This window comes from Muntiacus reevesi, chromosome X (genome assembly GCF_963930625.1).
Source record: "Muntiacus reevesi chromosome X, mMunRee1.1, whole genome shotgun sequence".
In the NCBI taxonomy this organism is placed as follows: domain Eukaryota; kingdom Metazoa; phylum Chordata; class Mammalia; order Artiodactyla; family Cervidae; genus Muntiacus; species Muntiacus reevesi.
Genome location: NC_089271.1, coordinates 104,325,623 through 104,347,951, shown reverse-complemented (window position 1 = coordinate 104,347,951; position 22,329 = coordinate 104,325,623). Strand labels below are relative to the sequence as shown.

Sequence of the window (22,329 nt, the reverse complement as noted above, 5' to 3'; positions counted from 1 at the left end):
TTTTGTTCAGGGTCACAAAGCAAAATAGATGAGTTTCCAGTCACTTTTAAAAAAGAGCAAAACTCTTTTCCTTGAACTGTGTAAGCACAAACATCCTGTGATCAGCATCATTCACAAAGCTAAGACACTGAAGTTTATTTAGCCTTCTATATTAACCTTTCATATTAGCTTCTATATTAGCTTCTATTTAGCCTTTCAGACAGACAAAGTTAGAAAAATTTCAAAAGAAAACAGAGATGAATCTGTGAGTCTTCACAGAGAACAGGAACACAAAGATGCTTCACACTGGTTCCCCCAACTGGCCCGGGCCCTCACTTCTGAGAAGGCCGACTGCTTCCTCTTCAATCACAGACGGAAGGATCATCTGACTGCTGCTCTGGCTCAGGCCCCCTCTTCCTCCACCCCCTCAGCCTCTGCAGACAGGGGTGGGAAGGCCCTCAAAGCCTTTTTGTTGACCCTGAGCAGAAACGCCCTGACTTGCCACTTGCTGGTCTCCACATAGGCCTGAGGACCCCACAGGAACTTGTAGTGAGCTGGGTCACTGTCAGGCACCTGTTGGCACTCCAGGTACCCCTCCCGCTCCCACACTTGGGTCAGCAGCTCCCTGAGCCCCCAAAGATGTAGTGCTCACTCCAGACACATACCCCCATCCTGTTGAGTGCTCCCTAGACCTCCTCCTCAGGGTCAGGTCCCCTGCTAGAAGGATCAGGCTCAGGTCCATCACCAGGAGGCCAGCCTTGGGCATGCTCTGCCCATCCCTCTGCATCTCATTGAGGGTGAGGCCCAGGGTGGGGACCAGGAAGTAGATTTGCTCCCCAGGGTCTACCTCCTTCATATACACGCCAAAGACCAGCAGCAGGCACTGTGTGGCTTCACATAAGACCACCGGGAAGTGGGCCTGGTTATCCCTGAGGACCGTATTCAGCATTTTGGCCTGGGAGATTGGCTCCTTGGCGCCATCCTTGAGCAACAAGAACCCCAGTAGTTCAGCTGTCATCACATTCAGAGCTTTCTTGAGCAAGGACTCCGCATGGGTGGTGGTGGAGGAAGAGGAGATTGGGCAGGAAGAGGCCAGAGGGGTTGAGGCCTCCTCTGCCTCAGCCCCCATAAGCTGTGCCTCCACTGGGCCCTGGGCCTGATTTTGGCCCTTAAGGTCTTCCTTGGGCTTGCTGAGTTCACTCGTTTCGACCATGAGCATGATGATGGATTGAACTGTAGACAGGAGTGATGCAGGGGAACAGATGGGGACCACGGGCCTGGTAGGGGTGTGGGTGGTAAATGATAAATTGAGAGACATACCCTGGCCTGCTCTGACTCAGGCCACTTACAGATCCCCTCCTGAGGGCTGCTCTTGGACCTCCCAAGGGAGCTCCTTAGAGCCAAACATGCTGGAGCATCTGTGCAGAGGAACCAGAGATCAAATTGCTAACATTCCTTCAATCATAGAGAAAGTAAGGGCAGTCCCGAAGGACATCTACCTCTGTTTTACTGAATACACTAAAGCCTTTGACTGTGTGAAGTGAAAGTCACCAAGTCGTGTCTGACTCTTTACAATCCCATGGACTATACAGTCCATGGAATTCTCCAGGCCAGAATACTGGAGTGGGTAGTCTTTCCCTTCTCCACGGATCTTCCCAACCCAGGAATCGAACTGGGGTTTCCTCCATTGCAGGTGGATTCTTTACCAGCTAAGCTATCAGAGAATCCCAAATACGTGGATCATAACAAACTGTGGAAAACTCTTAAGAAGATAGGAATATCAGACCATCTTACGTGTCTCCTGAGAAACCTGTATGCACGTCAAGAAGCAACAATTAGAACCTTATAATGATCAACTGACTGATTCAAAATTGAGAAATGAGTCCCACAAGGTTGTGTATTTTCAGCCTGTTCATTTAAATTATATGCAGAGAACATCATAGGAAATTCCAGGCTGGATGAGTTACAAGCTGGATTCAAGATTGCTGGGAGAAATACCAACAACCTCAGTTTTGCAGATGATACCACTCTAATGCCAGAATGTGAAGAGGAACTAAAGAGTCTCTTGATGAAGGTGAAAGAGGACAGTGAAAAAGTGGGCTTAAAACTCAAAATTAGAAAAAAAAAAACTAATATCATGGCGACCAGTCCCATCACTTCAAGCAAATAAAAGGCAAAAAGGTGGAAGCAGTGACAAATTTCCTCTTCTTGGGCTCTAAAATCACTGGGATGGTGACTGCAGCAATGAAATTAGAAGATGACTGCTTCTTGGAAGGAAAGTTATGACAAACCTAGACAGTGTATTAAAAAGCAAAGACATCAATTGACTGACAATGGCCCATATAATCAAAGCTATGGTCTTTCCGATAGTCAGGTGTGAATGTGAGAGTTGGACCATAAAGAAGACAGAGCAACAAGGAATTGATGCTTTCAAACTGTGGTGATGGAGAAGATTCTTGAGAGTGTCTTGGACTGCAAGGAGATCAAACCAGTCAATCCTAGAAGAAATCAACTCTGAATACTCTTTGGAAGGACTGATGCTGAAGCTGAAGCTCCAATATTTTGTCCACCTGATGCGAAGAGCTGACTTCTTGGAAAAGACCTTAATGCTGGGAAAGATAGAAGGCAGAAGGATAAGAGGGCAACAAAGGATGAGATGGTTGGATGGCATCACTAATTCAATGGACATGCATTTGGGCAAACTCCAGGAGATGGTGAGGGACAGGGAGGCCTGGCGTGCTACAGCCCATGGTGTCACAAAGAGTCAGACACGACTTGGCGATGGAACAACAACAACAGCAGCAACAAGTTTTCTTAAGATATTGAACTGCCTTTGAAATCTTCCATTGTTATTGTGGCTAAGTGAATAACTATTGTTTAAATCAGCCAGTCAGGTCTATGGGAAATCCAAGACAGCCGCTTGGCTTTTCCTAGCCACCTGAGAAAACTCATTTTTATTTGATGGTGTAAAGTATTCCCTGATTTTGAGGTTAGTGCCCTCACAATGAAGAAAAATTTTTTGTTTCACTAGATATTAAATTCTAGCTTTGCTAATTAAGGTCTGTGTTTATCAAGACTCACTTCCCAGTTAGTTCCTTGCTGTTGTGTTACATTGCTAAAAAGTGTAATTGAGCTTTTAAGGACACTCTAAATTTGTTCCTAAAACTTAACACATTAATCTATTTTTGGTTAAAGATCAGATGCCCCATGACCTGTAACCAGAGGATTCTGAAAAAGGCATAATTCAAAAGACTAAAAATAAATAACAAACAAACAAACAAACAAAAAAACACAAAAGACTATCACCGACCTGGACAGATGGAGCCTTATCAGGTTCCTCTTAACTTAAGATGCTGTTAACAAGCTCATGCACAGTATAACCAAAGGGAATTAACTCTTCAATTAATTTCCACTCACAAAGGTTCCCTGGTATGGATTGGCCTGTAGAGAGGACTGCTGATCTCAAAATCACCTTAAAACAATGCTCAGAGGAAAAACTACACTCACATGAGAAAAAAAATGATGACATCCAGAAGTAGACAACTTACCCAAGATCCTCGACCTGCTTTGTATGAGTCTTCATACTGTTTTTTTGACTTCTTGGACCTTTGCAAGTGAATCGAATGTTTTTTTATCATAGGCATGACCATATGCTAGTTTTAAAAATCAATCCAATTATTGAGTTTGTATCAGTTATTTGTGTCTAGCACTTCTGGGTTACTTTGGTGGGTTTCTCCTCTCCAAGGCTTTGGAGACTCTTGGGAAATCTATCTCAAATGAAAAAAAAATTATAGCCATGTTCAGGCCACTATTAATATTATAAGATCCCCTCACCTTATCAGTTAATAATGCCAGCTCTCACCTTGGCCTTAAATATAAATTTTCCTCTATTACTCAAGTTCAATCAGAGCAACAAACAAAATTTCAACCAAGGAATAACACTTCTCACAATTATGGAATGGACCTAACATTCCAGGTTCCTGTACAATATTGTTCTTTACAGCATCAAACTTTATTTTCACCACCAGACACTTCCACTCTGCCTGGTGTTTCTGCTTTGGCTCAGCCCCTTCATTCTTTCTGGAGCTATTTCTCCACTATTTTCCAGAAGCATATTGGGCACTTACCAACCCGGGGAGTTCATCTTTCAGTGTCATATCTTTTTGCCTTTTCATACTGTTCATGGAGTTCTCAGGGCATGGATGCTGAAGTGATTTTGCATTCCCTTCTCCAGTGGACCATATTTTGTCAGAACTCTCCACCATGACCCATTCATCTTGGGTGATCCTATGTGGCATGGCACATAGTTTCATTAAGTTACACAAAGCATGTGATCAGTTTGGTTAGTTTTCCGTGATTGTGGTTTTCATTCTCTCTGCCCTCTGATGGATGAGGTTAAGAGGCTTGTGCAAGCTTCCTGATGTATGGGACTGGCTGTGGGGAAAACTGGGTCTTGTTTTGGTGGGCAATGCTCGCCATGCTCAGTAAATCTTTAATCCAATTTTCTGCTAATAAGTGGGGCTATGTTCCCTCCCTGCAGTTTGACCTGGGACAGAACTATGATTGGGATAATGGCAACCTCCTTCAAGAGGACTTATGCCAGCATGCTGCGCCTCCCAGGGCTGCTGCTGTCAGTGGCCCTAACCCCACGGCGGGTCACTGTTGACCCAGGCCTCCACCGGAGGCTCCCGATCACTCACAGGGAAGTCTGGTCAGTCTCTTGTGGGTTCACTGCTCCTTTTCCCTAGGTCCTGGTGCACACAAGGTTTTGTTTCTGCCCCCTGAGAGTCTCTGTTTCCCCAGTCCTGTGGGAGGAAGTTCTATAATCAAATCCCACTGATCTTCAAAGTCAGTTTCCCTGGAGATTCTCAATCCCTTTGTCAGATTCCCAGGTTGGGAAGTTTGTTGTGGGGCTTAGAGTTTTCTCAACAGTGCCAGAACTTCTTTGGTGTAATTGCTCTCCAGTTTAAAAATCGCACACCTGGCAGCCCTATCGTGGGGTTAATGGCGACCTCCTCCAAGAAGACTTCTGGCACAAACAAAATAAAGTAACTATGGAAATAACTAGGTGATGCTATGGTGTGATTTCAGACAAGTCCTTGTATTGTTAAGAACGTGAGTTTTCTGAGCTGTGCCAGACTTAGAATGCCATCAGCCATTTTAAAAGCAAAATCTGCCAGCAGCAGGTGATAACAATCTTATTTTTAAAGATCTTTTGTTGTAATTGTTGTATGTTTAGACAATGAAATTGCTCTGGACCATATGTTGAAAAAAAACAAAAACGCATGTGAAATGACCAATAGCCACATTAAAGGTTACGATCTACTTAGATAAACCTAGACAAAAAATTGAAGATCCCCATTAAAATCCTACAGGGAAACTGAGAGTGGTAACTGAAATGTCTTCAACTATGTACCCCAAGACTGAGAAGACTGTGTGCCAACCCAAATTCACTCATGTCTCATTTGGAACCTTTCGAGTGTATTTACTCTAAGGCAGAAAAACCAGGTGTCTACTTGATCAAACTGCACTTTCTCTTTTGGACCCAGAAGATTCATCTCCAAGTAAAGAGGAACTTCTAATGGACATGTCCCATTTCAAATTTTCTTCTCACCCTTAAGACACCGTCGAGAGGTCTGGTTGCTGCCACCACCCAGCCTCATCACGATCACCTCCCACAGAAGGAACCCAGCTTCCCAAAGCCCCAGACCACCCTGGCTCAGGCACCGACACTCAAGGGATCCTCCTGGAACCCCACCGCCCCGCCACATGTTGCCTTGTTCTGTGGGACTAGGGGATGTCTCTCCACTTTCCTCATGTGACTGCAGTTCTGAGATCATCACTCCAGGTGTGGGAGTGTCCTGCTTCTCCTAGTGTCCCTACTGCTAACAAGGCCAGTCACAGAGCACAGGCTCTGTGAAGTTCTGTGGAATAAATGACCCAGGGAGCAGGGCCTTATTTAGTCGGATTAATTTTCTCCTAGTTTCTTAAATAATAACCTGGGAAAATCCAAATAAACTGAGATAACTTAGCTGTATAAAATGACAGAAAAAGTACAATAAACAATATTTCGCTATAATAGCATTTTATTTTCTAATTCTTTCACCAAGTACATTACTGCTAAGCAAGTTCACATTTCCAATAGTTATAAATCCAGTATCATGTTACCATGTTCAGGGTCACAAAATAAAATGGGAGAGTTCCAAATCTCTTAAAAACCAGCAAAACTCTTGTCCTTAAACTAGTTAAGTACAAATACATGTGTGATCAATGGCATTCACAAAGTTAGATACTGAAGTTTACTAAGCCTTAAGCTGAAATAGACATTTGAAAAATTCCTAAAGAAAACAGAGATGAATCTCCATGTCATCAGAGAGAAAAGGAACACAAAGATGCTACACACTGGGTTCCCCCAAGTGGTCCAGGCCCTCACTACTGAGAAGGCTCACCACCCCCTCTTCAATCAGAGGGAAAGATCAGCCTGGCTGCTGCTCTGGCTCAGGGCCCCCTCTTCCTCCTCCTTCACAGCCTCTGCAGAAGGGAGTGGGAAGGAAATAAAAGCCCTTCGGCTGACCCTGAGTAGATACTCCATGAATTTCTCCTTGCTGGTCTCCAGAAAGGCCCGGGGACCCCACAGGTACTCGTAGCGAGCAGGGTCACTGTCAGATACCTGCCGGTACTTCAGGTAACCCTCTCGCACCCACACTTTGGTTAGCAGCTCCCTGGGCTCGCCAAAGAGGGAGTGCTCCCTCCCAACATACAGCCCCATCTTGTTGAGTGCTTCCCAGATCTCCTCCTCAGGGATGTGATCGCTATTCTGGAGGATCAGGCTGAGGACCACGACCAGGAGGCCAGCCTTGGGCAGACCCTGCCCACCTCTCTGCCCTGCATCACAGGTGAGGCCCAGGTTGGGGACCGTGATGTAGATGTGCTTCCTGGGGTCTACCTCCTTCACATCCACACCAAACACCAGCAGAATGCACTCAATCGCTTGGCAGAAGACCACCGGGTAGTGGTCATGATTATCCCTGAGGACCGTATTCAGCAATTCGGTGTAGGAGGTTGGCTCCTTGGCTCGATACTTGCGGAGCAGGAACTTCACCATGTCAGCCACCATTTTATTCAGAGCTTCCTGGGGCAAGGCCTCCACAGGGGCTGACAAGGAGACTGGGGGGGAGGAGGCTGAGAGGGATGTGGCCTCCCCCCCCTCAGCCCCCAAGAGCTGCGCCTCCTCCGGGCCCTGGGCCTCGTCTGGCTCCTGAAGATCTTCCTTGGGCTTGCTCAGCTCACTCATCTCGACCACGAGCACGATACCTGGGATCAAACCACAGACAGGAGTGAGGCAGGGGACATTGGGGACCATGGGCCTCAGATGAGAGATATACCCTGGGTGGTCAACATAGGCCACTTACAGGTCTCCTCTGGAGGGGTGCTCTAGGGCCTCACAAGGGCCCTCGTCCTGGGTGGCCTGACCCCTGCCTGAAGAGGGAAGGGCAGCCAGCACAGCCTAAGGTGCTGGGGCTGACACAGTGGGGGGATTAGGGCTTTGTGGGGTCCCCTCTGTTCTGGGATGGGGAGCCCCTGGTGCTCATTCAGGGCACCCTCCTCACCTTGACTTCTGGTACTGTCTGGATTTTCTCTGCTCTTGAACTCTGGACACAGGCCTAAGACCTTTGCCTTTGCCTCCTGGTTCCTGGAGCCCCTGTAAAAAAAATGGAGGGGGCAACTCAGGGGTAGATTGTGGCACAGGCCTGGGCTCTGAGGTCCCCCCAGTTGTGGGGGAAATGATTCTCTTGTAGCTCCCTTGTAGTGCCCACCTTTCCCCAGCCGCAGCCTGTACCCTGCCCTTTGGGGGCCTGCAGAGTTACCCAGAACAAGACCCGAGTCTGAAGGGAAAGCACAAAGGGGCTCCACATAAGGCTGCACCTGACCAGGCATTCCCGCGGGTTCTAGGCTGGAGAGATGCTCGGTCCTCACCTCACGTGCAGCCTGGACTTCCAGCACTGACCACAAGAGTGGGTTCAGCTCTGTCCGGGTAGTCCACCATTTGTGGACCTGAAGCCTCCACCCTCTGCCTCAGTCGTTCCTTGCCTGGAGTCTGGATTCCAAGCAAGACCCGGAACTGGCTCGTCCTCCATTTTGAGGCCCCACCGCTCTCACCCGGTTCCCAGTCATGTGGCACGAGGTCGTCCTGCCTGGGGACTACCTGGGTCCCCTCTGTTCTGGGGTCTGGCTCCCCTCACTCCTCCCTCAGGGTCCTCACCTTGACTCCCGGTAGGACCGGGGCTCTGTCCTCCCCCAGTTTGAGGCCCGGCTCCTCACACCAGGTCCCCCGTCTCGCTGAGACCCGGAACTCAGAAAGTCAGGACAGGCGCAGTGTGCTCTTCTCACCCCAGGGTCTCCCAGGGCTGATGACAGGGGCAGGGATCTGTGGGGCTCCAGCAGTCCTCCCTGGGGGTCCCCTCAGTCCTCCCTCAGGGTCTTACCTTGTCTCCGAGTAGAGCTTCAGAGTCTCTCCTCTCCCCAGCTGAGGCCCCGCCCCTTATACCGCTCTCTGAGACCCGGATGTCAGGAAGTCAGACCATGCCTGTTGTTCTCGTCCTACGTCACGGCCGCCAAGGACCGACAACAGAGACAGCTTTCTCTGAGGTCAAGGGCCCCCTAGTCCCCCCTCAGGGACCTCAACTTGTTACCCCACAGGACCTGGAATTCTCCTCTCTGCCCACCTGAAGCCCCGCCACCTATAGGAGTTCCCCAGTCTCTCTGAGACCTGGATGTCAGGAAATGCGGCATGTGCTCATCCCACCCTATGTGCTCCCTGAGCCCACTCTGTGATGGGGTCCAGGATCCCCTCAGTCCTTCCTCAGGGTCCTCACCCAGACTTCTTCAGAACCTACTATCCTCCCCTTCTCCTTCTAAGGCCTGCCCCTTATATCAGGTCCCCAACCTGTCAGAGACAGTAATGCCAAAGTTAGGGACATGCTGCCAAGTGCTCATGCCACCATAAGGGATGCCTAGGGATGACAGCAGGGGTGGGATCCATGGGGTCCTTGTGTCCTCCTCAGGATCCTCATCTTGAGCTCTGCAAGGTACAGGATGTCCCTGACTTGACCCAAGGCTGGACCCTCACACCAAATCCCTCATTGCTCTGAGACCACAGCTTCTAGAGCTGCTTGTCTCCTGGAGCAGAGGAATGGCCTCTACGAAGCACATGTGAGGTGCACACTGGGATATGAGAGCCCGTGGTGCTGGGGTTTCACCCTCCAGGGACTGGACAAACTCCACATCTGTCATCATTAGTTCCCCCACTAAGTAAGATACATGGCCCTGGAACCAGAGGGAACAGTGATCCCACCTACCACCACTCCCAGTGACCCACAGGGGAAGTTGTGCTTCTGGGCCCCTGTGAAGCACAACTATCTAGCCATTAGCCACTTCTAACTATTTACATTTGACTTCGCATTATATTAAGGTAGCAGGCCTGGGGCACTCTAAGCACATGTGAGTTCACAATACCCAGCCTCATGTGGTGACAGGACATGCTCTTCTTCTCAAAAGGAGATATCTTCCCCCAGGAGATATCATAACAGTCCTAGTGACCTATGAGCCATGGTTCCCACCTGGCACTTTGTGTTCCTCTCCATAGAGGTTCAGGCACCAGTTCCCCATCCACGTGTCTCCTCTTTTCCTGACCCGGACCTGCCACATGATGAAGGGAAATGGAGAGAAGGATGGACCCCAGAAGGAGGGCAGAGGGTGAAGACTGTGTGGTCCTCATGTGGTTCTGGCTTGAACCTCAGCTCCAGAATCCTAGGCTGCATCCTTGCCCCTCGCTCCCAGGGCTCTCCACCCTCCTCAGTCCATCTGGCTGTACACCCCCAAGATATCATCTGCAGTGCCAAGAATCCAAAATGATCCTTCCTCTTTCACCCTGTCTACATCACAACTGTCCTGGAGGGCTCTAGGAAGAGAGTAGTTCTCCTAAAAACACCCACCTTCTGACTGTGCCACTGGGAGGAGCCCAGGTCCTCACCTTTGACTCTGAATGGATTGCACCTGGACAGATCTTCCATCAGTCAGGCAGGAGCCTTTCCTGCTTCTTGGGAGCTCAGCCCCATGGATGTGGCACCACCTGCATCCAAAATACCTTTCCATCCCACCCCAGACATCAACACCAATGGGTTGCTTTTGCCCCAAACAACATGCTATTGTTATTTAGATGGACCATTTTTTCTATCTTTGTATTAAAATCAGTGAATTAATCATGTATTTATTTCCAAATTGTTGTAGGTTTACATAAGAATCACATGTTCCCTGCAGGCAACTTCCAGAAAGCAGAGGGAGAAGAGATGTGAACAAGGACCTGGAGCTTCTCCCCTGCCCTGCAGTGTACTCGGTGCTCAACTGATAGGAGCCGGTAGATATAGCTTATGATAAAGACAATTCCCTTCTTGTGTTGAGTTTCTGAGAAAGCCAAAGATGCCTTGAATCTTCAGCTGTTTCTGTATCACTACTCTGTATCAGCACTTTCAAATGCAAGATCTGATTTAGTTTCCAAGGCTCTTGTAAATGTCAGGGAGGGGGTCTCCACCTCCACTCCCTCCAGTTCTCTTTCTGCCCTTCCCTCTGCAGTGATACCCACCCACAGTCTCAGCAGAGTGAATATGTGGCCCTCCCTCCTGATGACAGGGAGTGTAGCCTGAGAGACTTGGCTACCTTCACAGGATAGAACTTGCCTGAGCACCTGCACAGGTGCCCATAGGCTCCCCAACAGCCATGACCTTCATGGGGGGCAGGTATCAGATAAGTGACAGTGGGAGAAAAAGGACAGTGGGAGTTTTCTTTACAAAATCCAGCAAGGATAAGCACAATGCACCAGCCTTCACCTCCAAGGAGGATTCTGAGGTATGTGAATTCAAGTTCAGTGCAGTTTTTATGGCTTTGGGGTCTGACTACCTAGGAAAGCTGACCCAACAGTTGAAGTGTCCAACTGCCAGTTTCAAAGAAGAACCCCATTAATATCTTACCAGAAGACTGATTGTGGTAATCGAAATGTCTTCAACTATATGCCCTGAAATTGAATAGACTGTGCACCAAACAAAATTCACTCATTTCCCATTTGGAAACTTTCAAGTGTATTTAGACTCAGGCAGAAAAACCAGGTGTCTACCTGTTCTGACCAAAGTGCATTTTCTTTTTCAGACCCAGGAGATTTATTGGAGAGAAGATGAACTTCTAATGTGCATGTCCAATTCCAGACTTTCCTCTCATTCATAAGACCCCATCTACAGTCTGACTGCTGCCACCACTCAGGTTCATTACCATCATCTCCCACAGAAGGAACCCAGCTTCCCAAGGCCCCAAACTACCCTGGCTCAGGCACCAACACTAGAGTGCTCCTCCTTGAGTCCCACTTCCCTGCCCCATATTGCCTTGTTCTGTGGAACTAGGGGATGTCTCTCCACCTTCCTTGTGTGACTGTGGCTCCTAGACCATCGCTCTGGGTGTGGGGGTGTCCTGCTTCTCCTAGTGTCCTCACTGCTAACACAGGGCCTTCCACAGAGCAGAGGCTCCATGAAGTTCTGTGGAATAAATGAGCCAGTGAGAAGGGGGCTTATTAATCTTTCTATTTTCTCCTGCTCTCTTAATAACCTGGCAAAATCCAAGTAAACAGATATGGATTAGCTGTAGAGAAGGACAGACAAAACCTGTAAGAATCAAGAATTCAAACAATCATTTTTTTTTTTTTCCAATTCTTCCACCAACTATATACTGCTAGTAAGTTCACATATCCAAAATAGTTGTTAATTCCAATTCCATGTTATCTTGCTCAGGGTCAGAAAATAAAACGGGAGAGTTCACAATCTCTTTTACAAAACAGCAAAACTCTGGTCCTTAAACTGGTTAAGTACAAATACATGTGTGATCAATGTCATTCACCAAGTTAGATACTGAAGTTTATTAAGGCTTAAGCTGAAAAAACACATTTGAAAAACTCATAAAAAAAGAGATAAATTTCCACATCATCATAGAGAAAAGGAACACAAAGATGTTATACACCGGGTTCCCCCAAGTGGCCCAGGCCATCACTACTGAGAAGGCTGACCACTCTCTCTTCAATCACAGAGGGAAGGATCAGTTTGGCGGCTTCTCTGGGTCAGGGTTCCTCTTCTCCTCGCTCACAGCCTTTGCAGACAGGGGTGGGACGGCCCTGGAAAACCTTTGGCTGACTCTGAGCAGATACTCTGTGACTTCCTACTTGTTGGTCTCTGCATAGGCCCAGGGACCCCCACAGGAACTCATATCGATGAGGGTCACTGTCAGGCATCTGCCGGTACTCCAGGTACCCCTCCTGCACCCACACATGGGTCAGCAGTGTCCTGTGCTCCCCAAAGACACAGTGCTCACTCCCGACACACATCCAATCTGCTGAGTGTTCCCCAGACCTCCTCCATAGGGGTGCGGTCTCCATTCCGCATAATCAGGCTGAGGACAAGCACCAGGAGACTGGCCTTAGGCAAGCCCTGCCCACTGCTCAGCATTGCATCGCAGGTGAATCCCAGGGTGGAGACCATGATGTAGATGTGCTCCATGGGGTCCACCTCCTTCACCTCAAAACCACAGACCAGCTGAAGGCACTCTGAGGCTTGGCTGAAGACCACCGGGAAGTGCTTCTGGTTATCCCTGAGGTCCTTCTTCAGCATTTCTGCCTCAGAGGTCAGCTCCTTGGCCTGATACTTGAAGAGCAGGAACTTCATCAGGTTAACTGGCATCTCATTCAGAGCTTCCTGGGACAAGGCCTCTGCAAGGGTGGAGCAGGAGACTGGCAGGGAGGAGGCCGAGGCGGATGCAGCCTCCCCCGCCTCAGCCCCCAAGAGTTGCTCCTCCTCCAGGTCGTGGGCCTCGCCTGGCTCCTGAAGGTCTTCCTTAGGCTTGCTCAGCTCACGCATGTCAATCCCAAGTGCAAGGCCTGGGACTGAAGCACAGACAGGAATAAGGCAGGAGGACAGATGGGGACCATGGGCCTGGGGGAGAGAGAGAATGAGAGGGGCCTCTGCTGAGAACCACATCCTGGGTAGTCTGACACAGGCCATGTACAGGTCTCCTCTTGATGGGTGCTCTCAGACCTCACAGGATCATGCCTCTGGGGTGGCCAGTTCCCTGGCTACTTGAAGGAGGAAGTGAGGTGGCTCCCCAAGGTGCAGTCAGCACAGCCCAAGATTTCCAGGGCTGACAAGGTGTGGAGATTAGACCCTTGTGGGATCCCCTCTGTTCTGGGATGGGGAGCCCCTGGTGCACACTCAGGGCACCCTCCTCACCTTGACTCCTGGCACTGCCTGGACCTCCTCTGTTCTCTGTCCTCTGGACACGGTCCTTAGACCTCTGCTTTCACCTCCTGGTTCCTGGATCCCCTGTGAGAGACATGGAGGGTACACCTCAGGGGTATCCTGTAGCACATCCCTGAGCCTTCCATGACAGTACAAGGGGTGGACTCTTTGAAGTCCCCCAGTTGTGTGGTGGGTGGTCCCCTCAGGGCTCACTTTTAGTGTTCACCTTTCCCCTGGCATGACCTGGTCGCTTCCCTCTGGTGGCCTTCATGGAAACTCAGAACAAGACGTGAGTCTGAACAGAAAGCGCTGAGGGGCCCCACATGCCGCCACACCTGCCCAGGGCCTCCTGCAGGTCCTAGGCTAGGGAGATGCTCAGTTCCCAGCTCCTCCTCATGTCCTGCCTGGCCTCCCAGCACTGACCACAGGGGTGGGCATCTGCTCAGTCCTCCCTCGGAGTCTGGGGAGTCCACCCTCTGTGGACCTGAAACCTCAGCCTTCCTCCTGATCACCTCAGGTCCTGAGGTCCCTAAGCCAGAGGTCAAGAAACTGCTCACTCTGCTCTGGGCACTCCAAGAGTCCCCACAAGGGCCAAGATCCCTCCCTGTTGGGGTTTAACCACCTCAGTTCTTCTTTGCATGGAGCCTGGACTCCAGGCAGGACCGGGCATTGTCCCGTCCACCATTTTGAGACCCCGCTTCTTTCACGAGGTCCCCAGTCTCTCTGAGACCCACATGTGAGGAAGGCAGACAGGCCTAGTGTCCTCTTCTTACCCCAAGGGCTCCCATGGCCAACTTCAGGGGCAGGGATCTGTAGGGTTCCGTCAATCCTCCCTCAGGGTCCACTCAGTCCTCCTTCAGGCACCTCAACTTGCCTTCGGGCAGGACCTGGATTCTCGTTCTCCCCAACTGAAGCCTCGCCCTCTATACCAGGGCCCCAGTCTCTCCAGGACGTGGATGTCAGGAAGTCAGACCACGCCTGTTTCATTCATTCTACTCCACTGTCGTCCTGGACTGACAACAGAGATGGGCTTCTCTGATGTCTCCTCCGATTGGGGTCCATGGTCCCCTAGTCCCTCCTCACGGTCCTCAACTTGACACCCCACAGGACCTGGGAAGTTGCCCTCCTGAGTCCCCACCCGATGTGTGAGGTCTCAGTCTATGCGAGACCCAGATATCAGGAAGTCCTCCTCCATATCATTTTCCTAGTCTGAGACCCTTATGTCATGAAGTCTGACCATGTCTGTTGCATTCATCCTACCCCAGGGATGCCAAGGACCAACAGCAGGCACCAACTTAAGTCTCCTCTGATTGGGGTTTGGGTACCCTCAGACCTTACTCAGGGACCTCACCTAAACTCCTTCAGAACCTAAGAATCTCCCCTCCAAACTCTCAGTCCTTGCCCCTTGTATCAAGTCTCCAATGTCCCTGAGACCCTGAGTTCATGCCCCCACCAGAGTCACCCAGGGATGACTACAGGTGCCAGGACCTGTGGGGTTCCTTGTGTTCTCCCTCAAGGTCCTCATCTTGAGCCCTGGCAGGTCTGGGGATGCCCCTTCTGTTGACCGGAGACAGGGCCCTCACACCAGGCCATCACTGCCCTGAGACCCCCAGGGGGAATCTGCGGACACGATATCAGGACTCCAAACCCAGGGCTTCCCAGAGCTGAGATGATGCCCCCTGCATTCCTCAACCCTCCTCCTGCTCTTCACTTTGACTCTCAGCAGGTCTGGGTACCACCCTCTCATCCCGACATTGCTCCCTTTAGAACCAGGCCCCCAGCCAGGACCCCTGAGAGGCAAGCAGGAGTAGGGGGCTCATTACCCCAACACTGCCGGGGTCTCCCAGGGCTGAGAGCAGTGACAACCTGGATGTCCTGGGGTCCCAGAGCCCCCCTCAGGGTTCTACCTTGACTCCTAGCACAGCCGGGCCCCTTCACTCTGCTGATCTGAACACAGGCACCTGACCCAGGCCCTCACTTCTCCCCTCCCGTCAGGATCAGTGACGTCACATCTGGACGCCACGACGCATGGTCCCCCAGGGCTGTTGGGAGGGCTGCACATGCATGCCCTGGGGACCCTCAGTCTCCTCTGGTCCTCACCTTGAGTCTTCACAGGTTGTGGGCACCTCCCTCTGCCCACCTGAGACTGCACCCCAAAGACCAAGCCCCTGAATCCCCAAGTTCACTGAGGAAGTGAGGGGGGGTGGTGTCTCAGCCTGACAGCCCAGACCAGGCTCCCAGGAGTCCCAGTAGGTGTGGAGTTGTGTTCTATGGGACCCTCTGTTCCAGGGTGACTGCACACCCACATCCTCACTCAGGTGGGGGCCTCCTTAACCCTTGAGAGAAGGCCGCAGTCCTAGCACAGATGCTAGATGGTGGCCTGCTGCACCCATGACCTTGGGGGAGCACAGGGAACCACTCATCTTCCCGTGGGGGCCCCTCAGCATCACCAGACTTTGGAAACTTTTGTATAAATGATGTTTTAGCTGAAGAGGGTGAGGAGTGGCAGGTGAGTTAGCAAGAACTCAACAACCTGGAGATGGCCTTTGGCCGCTCATAGAGACTTCACACTCCTCCTCTCTGGAGTATCCCCAGGGTCGTCTCCTGGTGGCTCTCTCCCCACTGGTCTGCACTGATGCCCACCCCCCACCACGGGCCCTTCTTATGCAGAGTGGCCAGAGGGGCTCTCGGGGGCCAAGAACTTGTGAGTCATGGGTTCTAAGTCCCCACTGGCCTTTTTCCCCAGAAAGGAGAGACATTTGGGAGGAGGGTGGGTGACTGGCCTGCCTTGCTCCTGGGGCCCCTCAGGGCCAGGAACTCAGCCTCACTGCAGTCCAGCCCAGCCTCCATGATGGCCTGGCTGCCCCAGCCCCCCTCGGAGGCCAGAGGTGCTGCCTGAGCGAGGCTTGGGAGTCCCCAGATTTCCTGAGGATGGGAATGTACAGAGCTCGTCATCTGGGGGTTTTCACGGGGCCTTAAGGGGCCCCCTGGCCAAGACCTCAGACCTTGGAGATGGGGACCTTCTCTCCCTTTCCACAGGTCAGTGGATGGCCAAGCACTTTGCTGCCCGGTCACAGGCCTTGCTTGTGGGTTGGGTGTGGACAAGACCCAGGCCATGGTATCTCATCAGCCTCCCCTGCTGGTTTGTAGCTCGATTCATCCCAGGGCCTTTCCTCATGACAGTTGCTACAGAGTCCCAGGCAGTTCCTCCTGCAGACAGCTGGTACTCCAGACCAGCGCCAGCTTTGCTCCTCACAGGCTAAGCCTTGTTTCTGTCATCCAGTAATCAGACTCTTCCAGCCTCCCCACCTCATTCCTGTTTGGCCATGGCATCTCCCTTTGTGAAACGACAGAGCAAGGGAGCCCAGGGGACGAAAGAGTCACTGAGGACCCAAGATGAGCACTGGGCCGAGGGAGGCTCTGGCAGTGCTGGTGGGAAGTGAGTTGGCCATGGATCACCGGCTCCCCGGGGTCTGCCCGTTTGGGCCTCCAGGATCACCCTTACTTAGTTAGAGCACTTGTGAGGCAGGCCCCCTCTCTGAGACACCCTGTCTGGCTGAATTAAATTTCCACTGTCCTAGACACTGTTGCCTGTGCAGCCCTGGGGACAGAACTAACCCTGTGCTGCTGGAGCCGCCTGGACTCTCCTCTGGTGACCTAGGCACGCCTGGGGCTCGAGACAATTTGACTGTCCAGGGCCAGCCCATCAAGTCCACGCTCCCTCCCTACACTCCTGTGTGACCTTAGGCTGCTGCCTCAGCCTGAACCAGGACACGTGCTTAGCCACTTCACTCTGCAGACATCAGTCAAAAGCTACCAAGGACTGAGCAGTGGGAGTGAAGTACCACATGGGTCTTTTGATGTCAGGAAGCCTTGACTTTGTAAATAAAAGGTGCCTTTTGTGACAAGCAGATGACTTGAGATTGCAATCTGCCCATCTCCACTTTCTCCATAGATTTACAGGTAAGCAGGTGCCACACATGCTGAGGTTTCTGGGAACGTGGTTTTTAAATAGCAGCATCTGTGTGTGATTCCAGGTCAAGAGGCATACGGAAGTCAAAACAAAAAAACAAATGAAATCTTCTGAAAAGTTAAGGCGTTCCCCAGGCAGCAAACCTTCATAAGGGGCTGCATTTTGGCTTGGAATTGAGCAGCTTGGTCGGGCGTCATGGCAGCTCAGTGCTGGGGCTGACAGAGGCCTGGCCTGCACCGCCCCATGTCCTTTCTCAGGGGCCTCCTCTGCCTGCACCAGACTGCCAACAAGGGAGACCCAGCCTTTCGTTTCTGGTGGACTGGTGTGCGCGCTCTCCCCTCTCCTGACCTCGGAGCCCTTGTCTCTGCAGCACGACCCTGGAGGGCTCTTTGCTATGCTCCTCAGGACAAACACTCTTTTAAGAGAAAGTGTGTTATAAACTGGACACCCCAGTGATCAGAGGGTGCTGAGGTGTGACACCCTCGGAGTGCTCAGCTGAAAAAGGAAAAGAAGAGAAACAAGAAAATGTCACCTGATACAGAACTTGCTATGAAGCAAATCCTCAGGCCTGCTGTCCAGACACCAGCGAGTCCCCAAACTGAATACCCGCAGGCCCAGGACAGGGACCACAGGCTCCAGCCCTGTGCATATTAGGACAGTAAGGGCCCTTTTGGGATTCCCGATAAGGGGAGGCCTAACTTCTCATCTGTCAAGTGAGGAGCCTGCTGGACAGTGTCCCTGTGCCCATGAAGCCACTTAGTCAGACTCTTGTCCAGCCCTTGATGGGTCTTTTCAATGATCAGGTGTAGGGCATCTGAGCAGTTTCCCTGGGTGTGTATGAGGTGCCTGCATTGTGCCAGGGGTGAGCGGTCATCTGTCTTGCCTTCCCGAGCAAGCAACTGCCTGAGGGGACTCAAATGCTCAGCCAGGCCCAGCATGGAGGCGCTGAAGACGTGTGCTGGGTGGGAAATCCCTCTTGTTTTTAGGCTCTTTATTGCCCTGCAGTGTTCTGACCACAGGGCAGCCTCTTATCTGTCTGAATAGGGCACATATTTGGGGTCCTCTGGGGGCACACCTGAGGGGGGTGGGGATTACAGGAAAGAATGGCTGGAGATTATGGGAAAGAGGGGCTGCCTGAGCAGTAGTAGAAGGGGTTCTGGGCCTGAGCAGTCAAGGTCAGCTTGGGGTCTGGTCCGGCAGCCACGACAGACATCCAGGTGGTGCACAGAGGCACCAGCATGGCCACTGGGAGCTGCCCAGGGGGCAGGCTGAAGATCTGGGTGGGCACAGTGGTGGGGCCCACCACCATCACGGGAGGAGCCATCTGGGCAGGAGACCAGGTGAAGCAGAGCCTTGGGCTCTCAATGGGCAGGGCCACCTGTCAGGACAGGGACTAGAGAGACTGGAACCTGCAGGCCCTTGGGTTGCCAGGTGTCAGGACCCATCAAGGGGAGTGGGGCTGCTGTCCCCAGACCAGCAGCAGGGGTGACATGGGTCCTGGTCAGGCCAGTGGCAGGGACAAGTTTCAGGTGGCTCGCGGTCCCCTGGGCAACCTCAGGGCAAGGTGACAGGCCGTCCTGTGGCTGCACGGTGCTGGGCGCAGGAGGGATGCCCAGGGCTGCCGACTGCCCCTCACCTGCCGAGAAGCAGACTAAACGCCCACTCTCCTCTTCATCTTCCGCAGGAGGTGTGGGCTCTCTCTCTTAAACAGGAAACTGCAGCAGAACTGTAACTGGGGTTCACCAAAAGAGAAAATAGCAAAATCCAAGTCTCAAAAGGCTTACTGAAACCAGTACTCTCCCAGCTAGGCCCCTGGGTGCCCTCACCCAGCCATCCCCAGGCCTCATGGTGAAAGCGGGAACCTGTCCCACAGGAGGCAGTGCCCCAGCTTGCCCATCCTCAAGACTCACTAACTCACCATCGCCTCTTGCCCTTGGAAAATGACTCAGAGTGGCCCAAGAGTATCCATACAAGGTACTGAGAGGGGACTTGGCATTTGCAGCAGGCAGACTGCAGAAGCTTCTCTGTTTTCTATGCAGGTGTTGACCCCTGGCCTGCACTTCCTCGGCTGACCAAGACACTTCCCAGCAAAGGACCTGTGCTTCCCTGCACTAAACTTCTTCTCCACAGCTACGGGAGTCATGTGCTTAGTCACTCAGTCGTGTCTGACTCTTTGTGACCCCATGGACAATAGCCTACCAGGCTTCTCTGTCCATGGGGATTCTCTCAGAAAGAATACTGGAGTGGGTTGCTATGCCCTCCTCCAGGAGATCTTCCCAACCCAGGGATCGACTCCAGGTCTCCCGCCTTACAGGTGGGTTCTTTCAGGTCTGAGCTGTGAGGGAGTCATGGGGGCACACAAACCCCTCCCCCCACCTGCCTCTGCCTTGGGCCCATTTGTGCCCTGGCTGGAGGACAGGCAGGTCCAGCATTTGAGCAGTGTCATCTCTTTCCCCGATGTGACTGCGATCTAAGGGCCCATGGGTCAGCGGTACCGTGATACCTGGCCCCCGGGTATCCTGACCTGATCCCTACTGTGCATTCAGCTCACCTCCGTCATCTCACACAGACATCCCCACCAGAGAAAGAGAGGAGGGGCAGTGACTTCTTTGTGCTGAGAACGCTTAGGATCTCCCCCTCACAACTCCCCAAAACAGCACACAGCACTGGCAGTTCCGGCAGTCATGCTGGTCCCCAGTTCTGTCTTTACACACAGCTTTCCCTGCGGGCCGGCCACGGTCCCCGGCGGCCCTGAGGTTGGCACCCACCCCGCCCCCAGGGCCCAGCAGGTACTCCCCCACCCTTACCTTGCTCAGGACACAGACAGGCAGCTCCTCCATGAGCAGGGTGGTCAGGCAGAGGGAGGTGAGCACATCCTGGTGCGCTTTGCTGAATCCATACAGGCTAAGCTGGCAGATGAAGGTCTTCATGCAGTCTGTCTCAAATAACTTATTTGAGTCCACCCTCTCCGTGTTCTCGAAGAGCTCCTCATTGATGCCTACACAAGTGCCATCTTCCTCCCACCAGAAGGACATAAAGCGGTGACTGTTGACGATGGTCCACCTCTTCCTGGGAAAGGGGAGGGAGAGGAGGCTGCCCTCTCCCCCAGGCAGGGCAGCACACTTGGTGTGCAGCCTCTTGAACAAAGGCTCTTCCCTCAAAGCCTGGAAAGTGCTGTCTTCCAGCATCAGCCTGAAGCTGCGGTGGTCCATGGGCACAGGCTGAGCCAGGACAACCGAAAGGTCCGCGGGGAGGGTTGCAGCTCCCTGAGCCGAGGGCTGGAGGCCCTGTGTTTGGAAGAAAGGGAGCCCCCCAGAAGCTGGGCACCCCGTCCATCATGGCACCTTCCTTGTCCACAGCAACATGGAGGGTGGTATGTCCCTCCTTCCTGGAAATGGGACAGTGTAATGGCCAGGAGCAGTCCAGACTCACAAGGGTGCTTGGCCCCTCATCAAAGGCCTCTGCTTCCTCAGGGCTGACATCACAAGGCAGTTATTAAGTGACTTAATAAATGGCTGGCTGCACCCATGCTGGTCAGCATATCGGTCTCCCGGTCCACACTCGTCATGGCAGTGGGCCCCATGACACTTGTGCATGGGCGTGAAGTCCCAGGCTGAGCACTCATGCAAACCGGGCATGGCCTTCTGGTCCTGGAGCCCCAGGGCTGGGCAGATGTGCACTGACAGACGTGTGACCCTCAAAGTCAGCCCCTCCTCTGTGTTCATACATGCCTTGAGGGTTCGGCATGGCACCCTTGTGCTCAAGCACAGCCATGTCCAGGGTGGGGGTCCACAGTCAAGGGTACAGCCACCTGGCCCTCTGTGCACTGTCACTGGCTGGGCAGCCAGTCCCCCACACAGACCCTCTCTGGGCCCTGCTGTCAGTCTGCAGGAGCCCCAGAGTGGGGGATGTAGAGGTTATGGACGAGGTCCCAGGGACACAGAAGGAGGACAGGTTGCCGTTCTCTGGGCTCTGCAGCCTGTCCATGTCTACCCCAGACCGCCCTTGCTCTGCATACCATGGTCCCAGGCACATGGGAGGGGGTGGTTACCCTGGGCCTTCGCAAACAGTGTGGCTCTCTTTCCTGTGACTGCCGTCCATGGGAACTCCGTCCGGCTCTGTGTCCAGGCTGTGAGAGCTGCCATCCTGCTCTACGGCCTGGTGCTCTAGCATCAAAGAAGCGTCCATGCAGGGCAGCCCACCCCACTAATACCCGCCCCCCTCAACTCTACTCCTGGGGTTGAAGATCTTCTCGAGATTTCAAGAATCAGAAATGCCTCTGACCTTCAGGTCTCAGCCATCCGGCCCAGGAGCCTGGCTCAGTGGGTGAGAGAGAGGCTCGGGTGAGGAGATGCCAAGGTGGGCACGGTTGCCCTGCTGATCCCCAGCTGCCTGGCTTACCCACTCTGAGCCTTTGCTTCCCCACACAGATAATCCTAGGGGCACCTGCTTCACGGGATCCTGCAGACTCAGGGGAGGTACAGGAGGTGGTGAGGTTCCTGACACTTAAGTCTGCCATGTGGTTACGGCGAAGCATGCTGTGTCTCACAGCAAGTCTGCATCTAAGGCGCGTAAGCACTGATCTCCCGGTGGACCTAGGTTCCATGATGGAAGCTTCCCATCACCACTGAGGGGTGGGCTTCCTTGTCGATTCTTGCAAACTGGGGGCTGAAACACCACCTGAGTTAAATGTCTCTAGACACAGCTCGGGTGAGCTAGATAGAATTGTCCAGTTTTCCCACAGACTCAGTGCCCTCCCACATGACCTGGGGATGCCTCGGACCCCTGAAAAGCCAAGTTCCATTTTAGACTGTCTGGGACCCTGCAAACACTCTTGGTTGTGTCCTCAGCTGTCAGGACTGTGGCAGGGCACTCCCTGCCAATGGTTGAATCCCTGGGCCCGCCCTTTCCTCTTTGTATGTCCTGGCTGCCCTTGCATACTCCTGAGAGATGCTCACCCACCCCTGCTCCCATCAGCTGGCCGTGGCAGCTCGAGATTCCCTTTTGTGCTGGCTGAGAGGACTCCCAGCATCTTGGTCCTCATCTAAA

General features: G+C 52.5%; 2 protein-coding genes and 1 pseudogene across 3 annotated transcripts; all 3 read right to left on the bottom strand.

Moving 5' to 3' along the window:
• Nucleotides 1-381: 381 nt before the first annotated feature.
• LOC136154660 (melanoma-associated antigen 10-like) lies at nt 382-1,198 on the bottom strand (annotated as a pseudogene).
• Nucleotides 1,199-6,442: 5,244 nt separating this feature from the next.
• LOC136154659 (melanoma-associated antigen 8-like) lies at nt 6,443-8,154 on the bottom strand. The gene is made up of 5 exons (XM_065916853.1): nt 8,140-8,154; nt 7,797-7,865; nt 7,590-7,681; nt 7,426-7,454; nt 6,443-7,293 (listed from the first exon to the last, which is right to left on the bottom strand). Exons 1-5 carry the CDS (start codon nt 8,152-8,154, stop codon nt 6,443-6,445), a joined length of 1,056 nt encoding a protein of 351 aa, XP_065772925.1.
• A 3,590-nt stretch (nt 8,155-11,744) lies between these two features.
• Nucleotides 11,745-22,226, bottom strand: LOC136153537 (melanoma-associated antigen 8-like). 2 transcript variants are annotated; one of them, XM_065915469.1, is made up of 4 exons: nt 20,088-22,226; nt 18,917-19,012; nt 13,299-13,391; nt 11,745-12,955 (listed from the first exon to the last, which is right to left on the bottom strand). In XM_065915469.1, exon 4 carries the CDS (start codon nt 12,927-12,929, stop codon nt 12,384-12,386), a length of 546 nt encoding a protein of 181 aa, XP_065771541.1. In that variant the 5' UTR covers nt 12,930-12,955; nt 13,299-13,391; nt 18,917-19,012; nt 20,088-22,226; the 3' UTR covers nt 11,745-12,383. The 2 variants fall into 2 exon arrangements, with proteins under 2 accessions (XP_065771541.1, XP_065771542.1); XM_065915470.1 differs by lacking the exon at nt 18,917-19,012.
• Between the last annotated feature and the right edge of the window lie 103 nt (nt 22,227-22,329).

Coding starts and splice junctions, on each gene's coding strand:
- LOC136154659 (XM_065916853.1), bottom strand. Junction 7,682..7,796: donor CAGGCTGCGGCTGGGGAAAG/GTGGGCACTACA, acceptor TTTTTTTTACAG/GGGCTCCAGGAACCAGGAGG. Junction 7,294..7,425: donor CACCCAGGACGAGGGCCCTT/GTGAGGCCCTAG, acceptor GTTTGATCCCAG/GTATCGTGCTCGTGGTCGAG.
- LOC136153537 (XM_065915469.1), bottom strand. CDS start 12,929: ATGCGTGAGCTGAGCAAGCCTAAGGAAGACCTTCAGGAGCCAGGCGAG.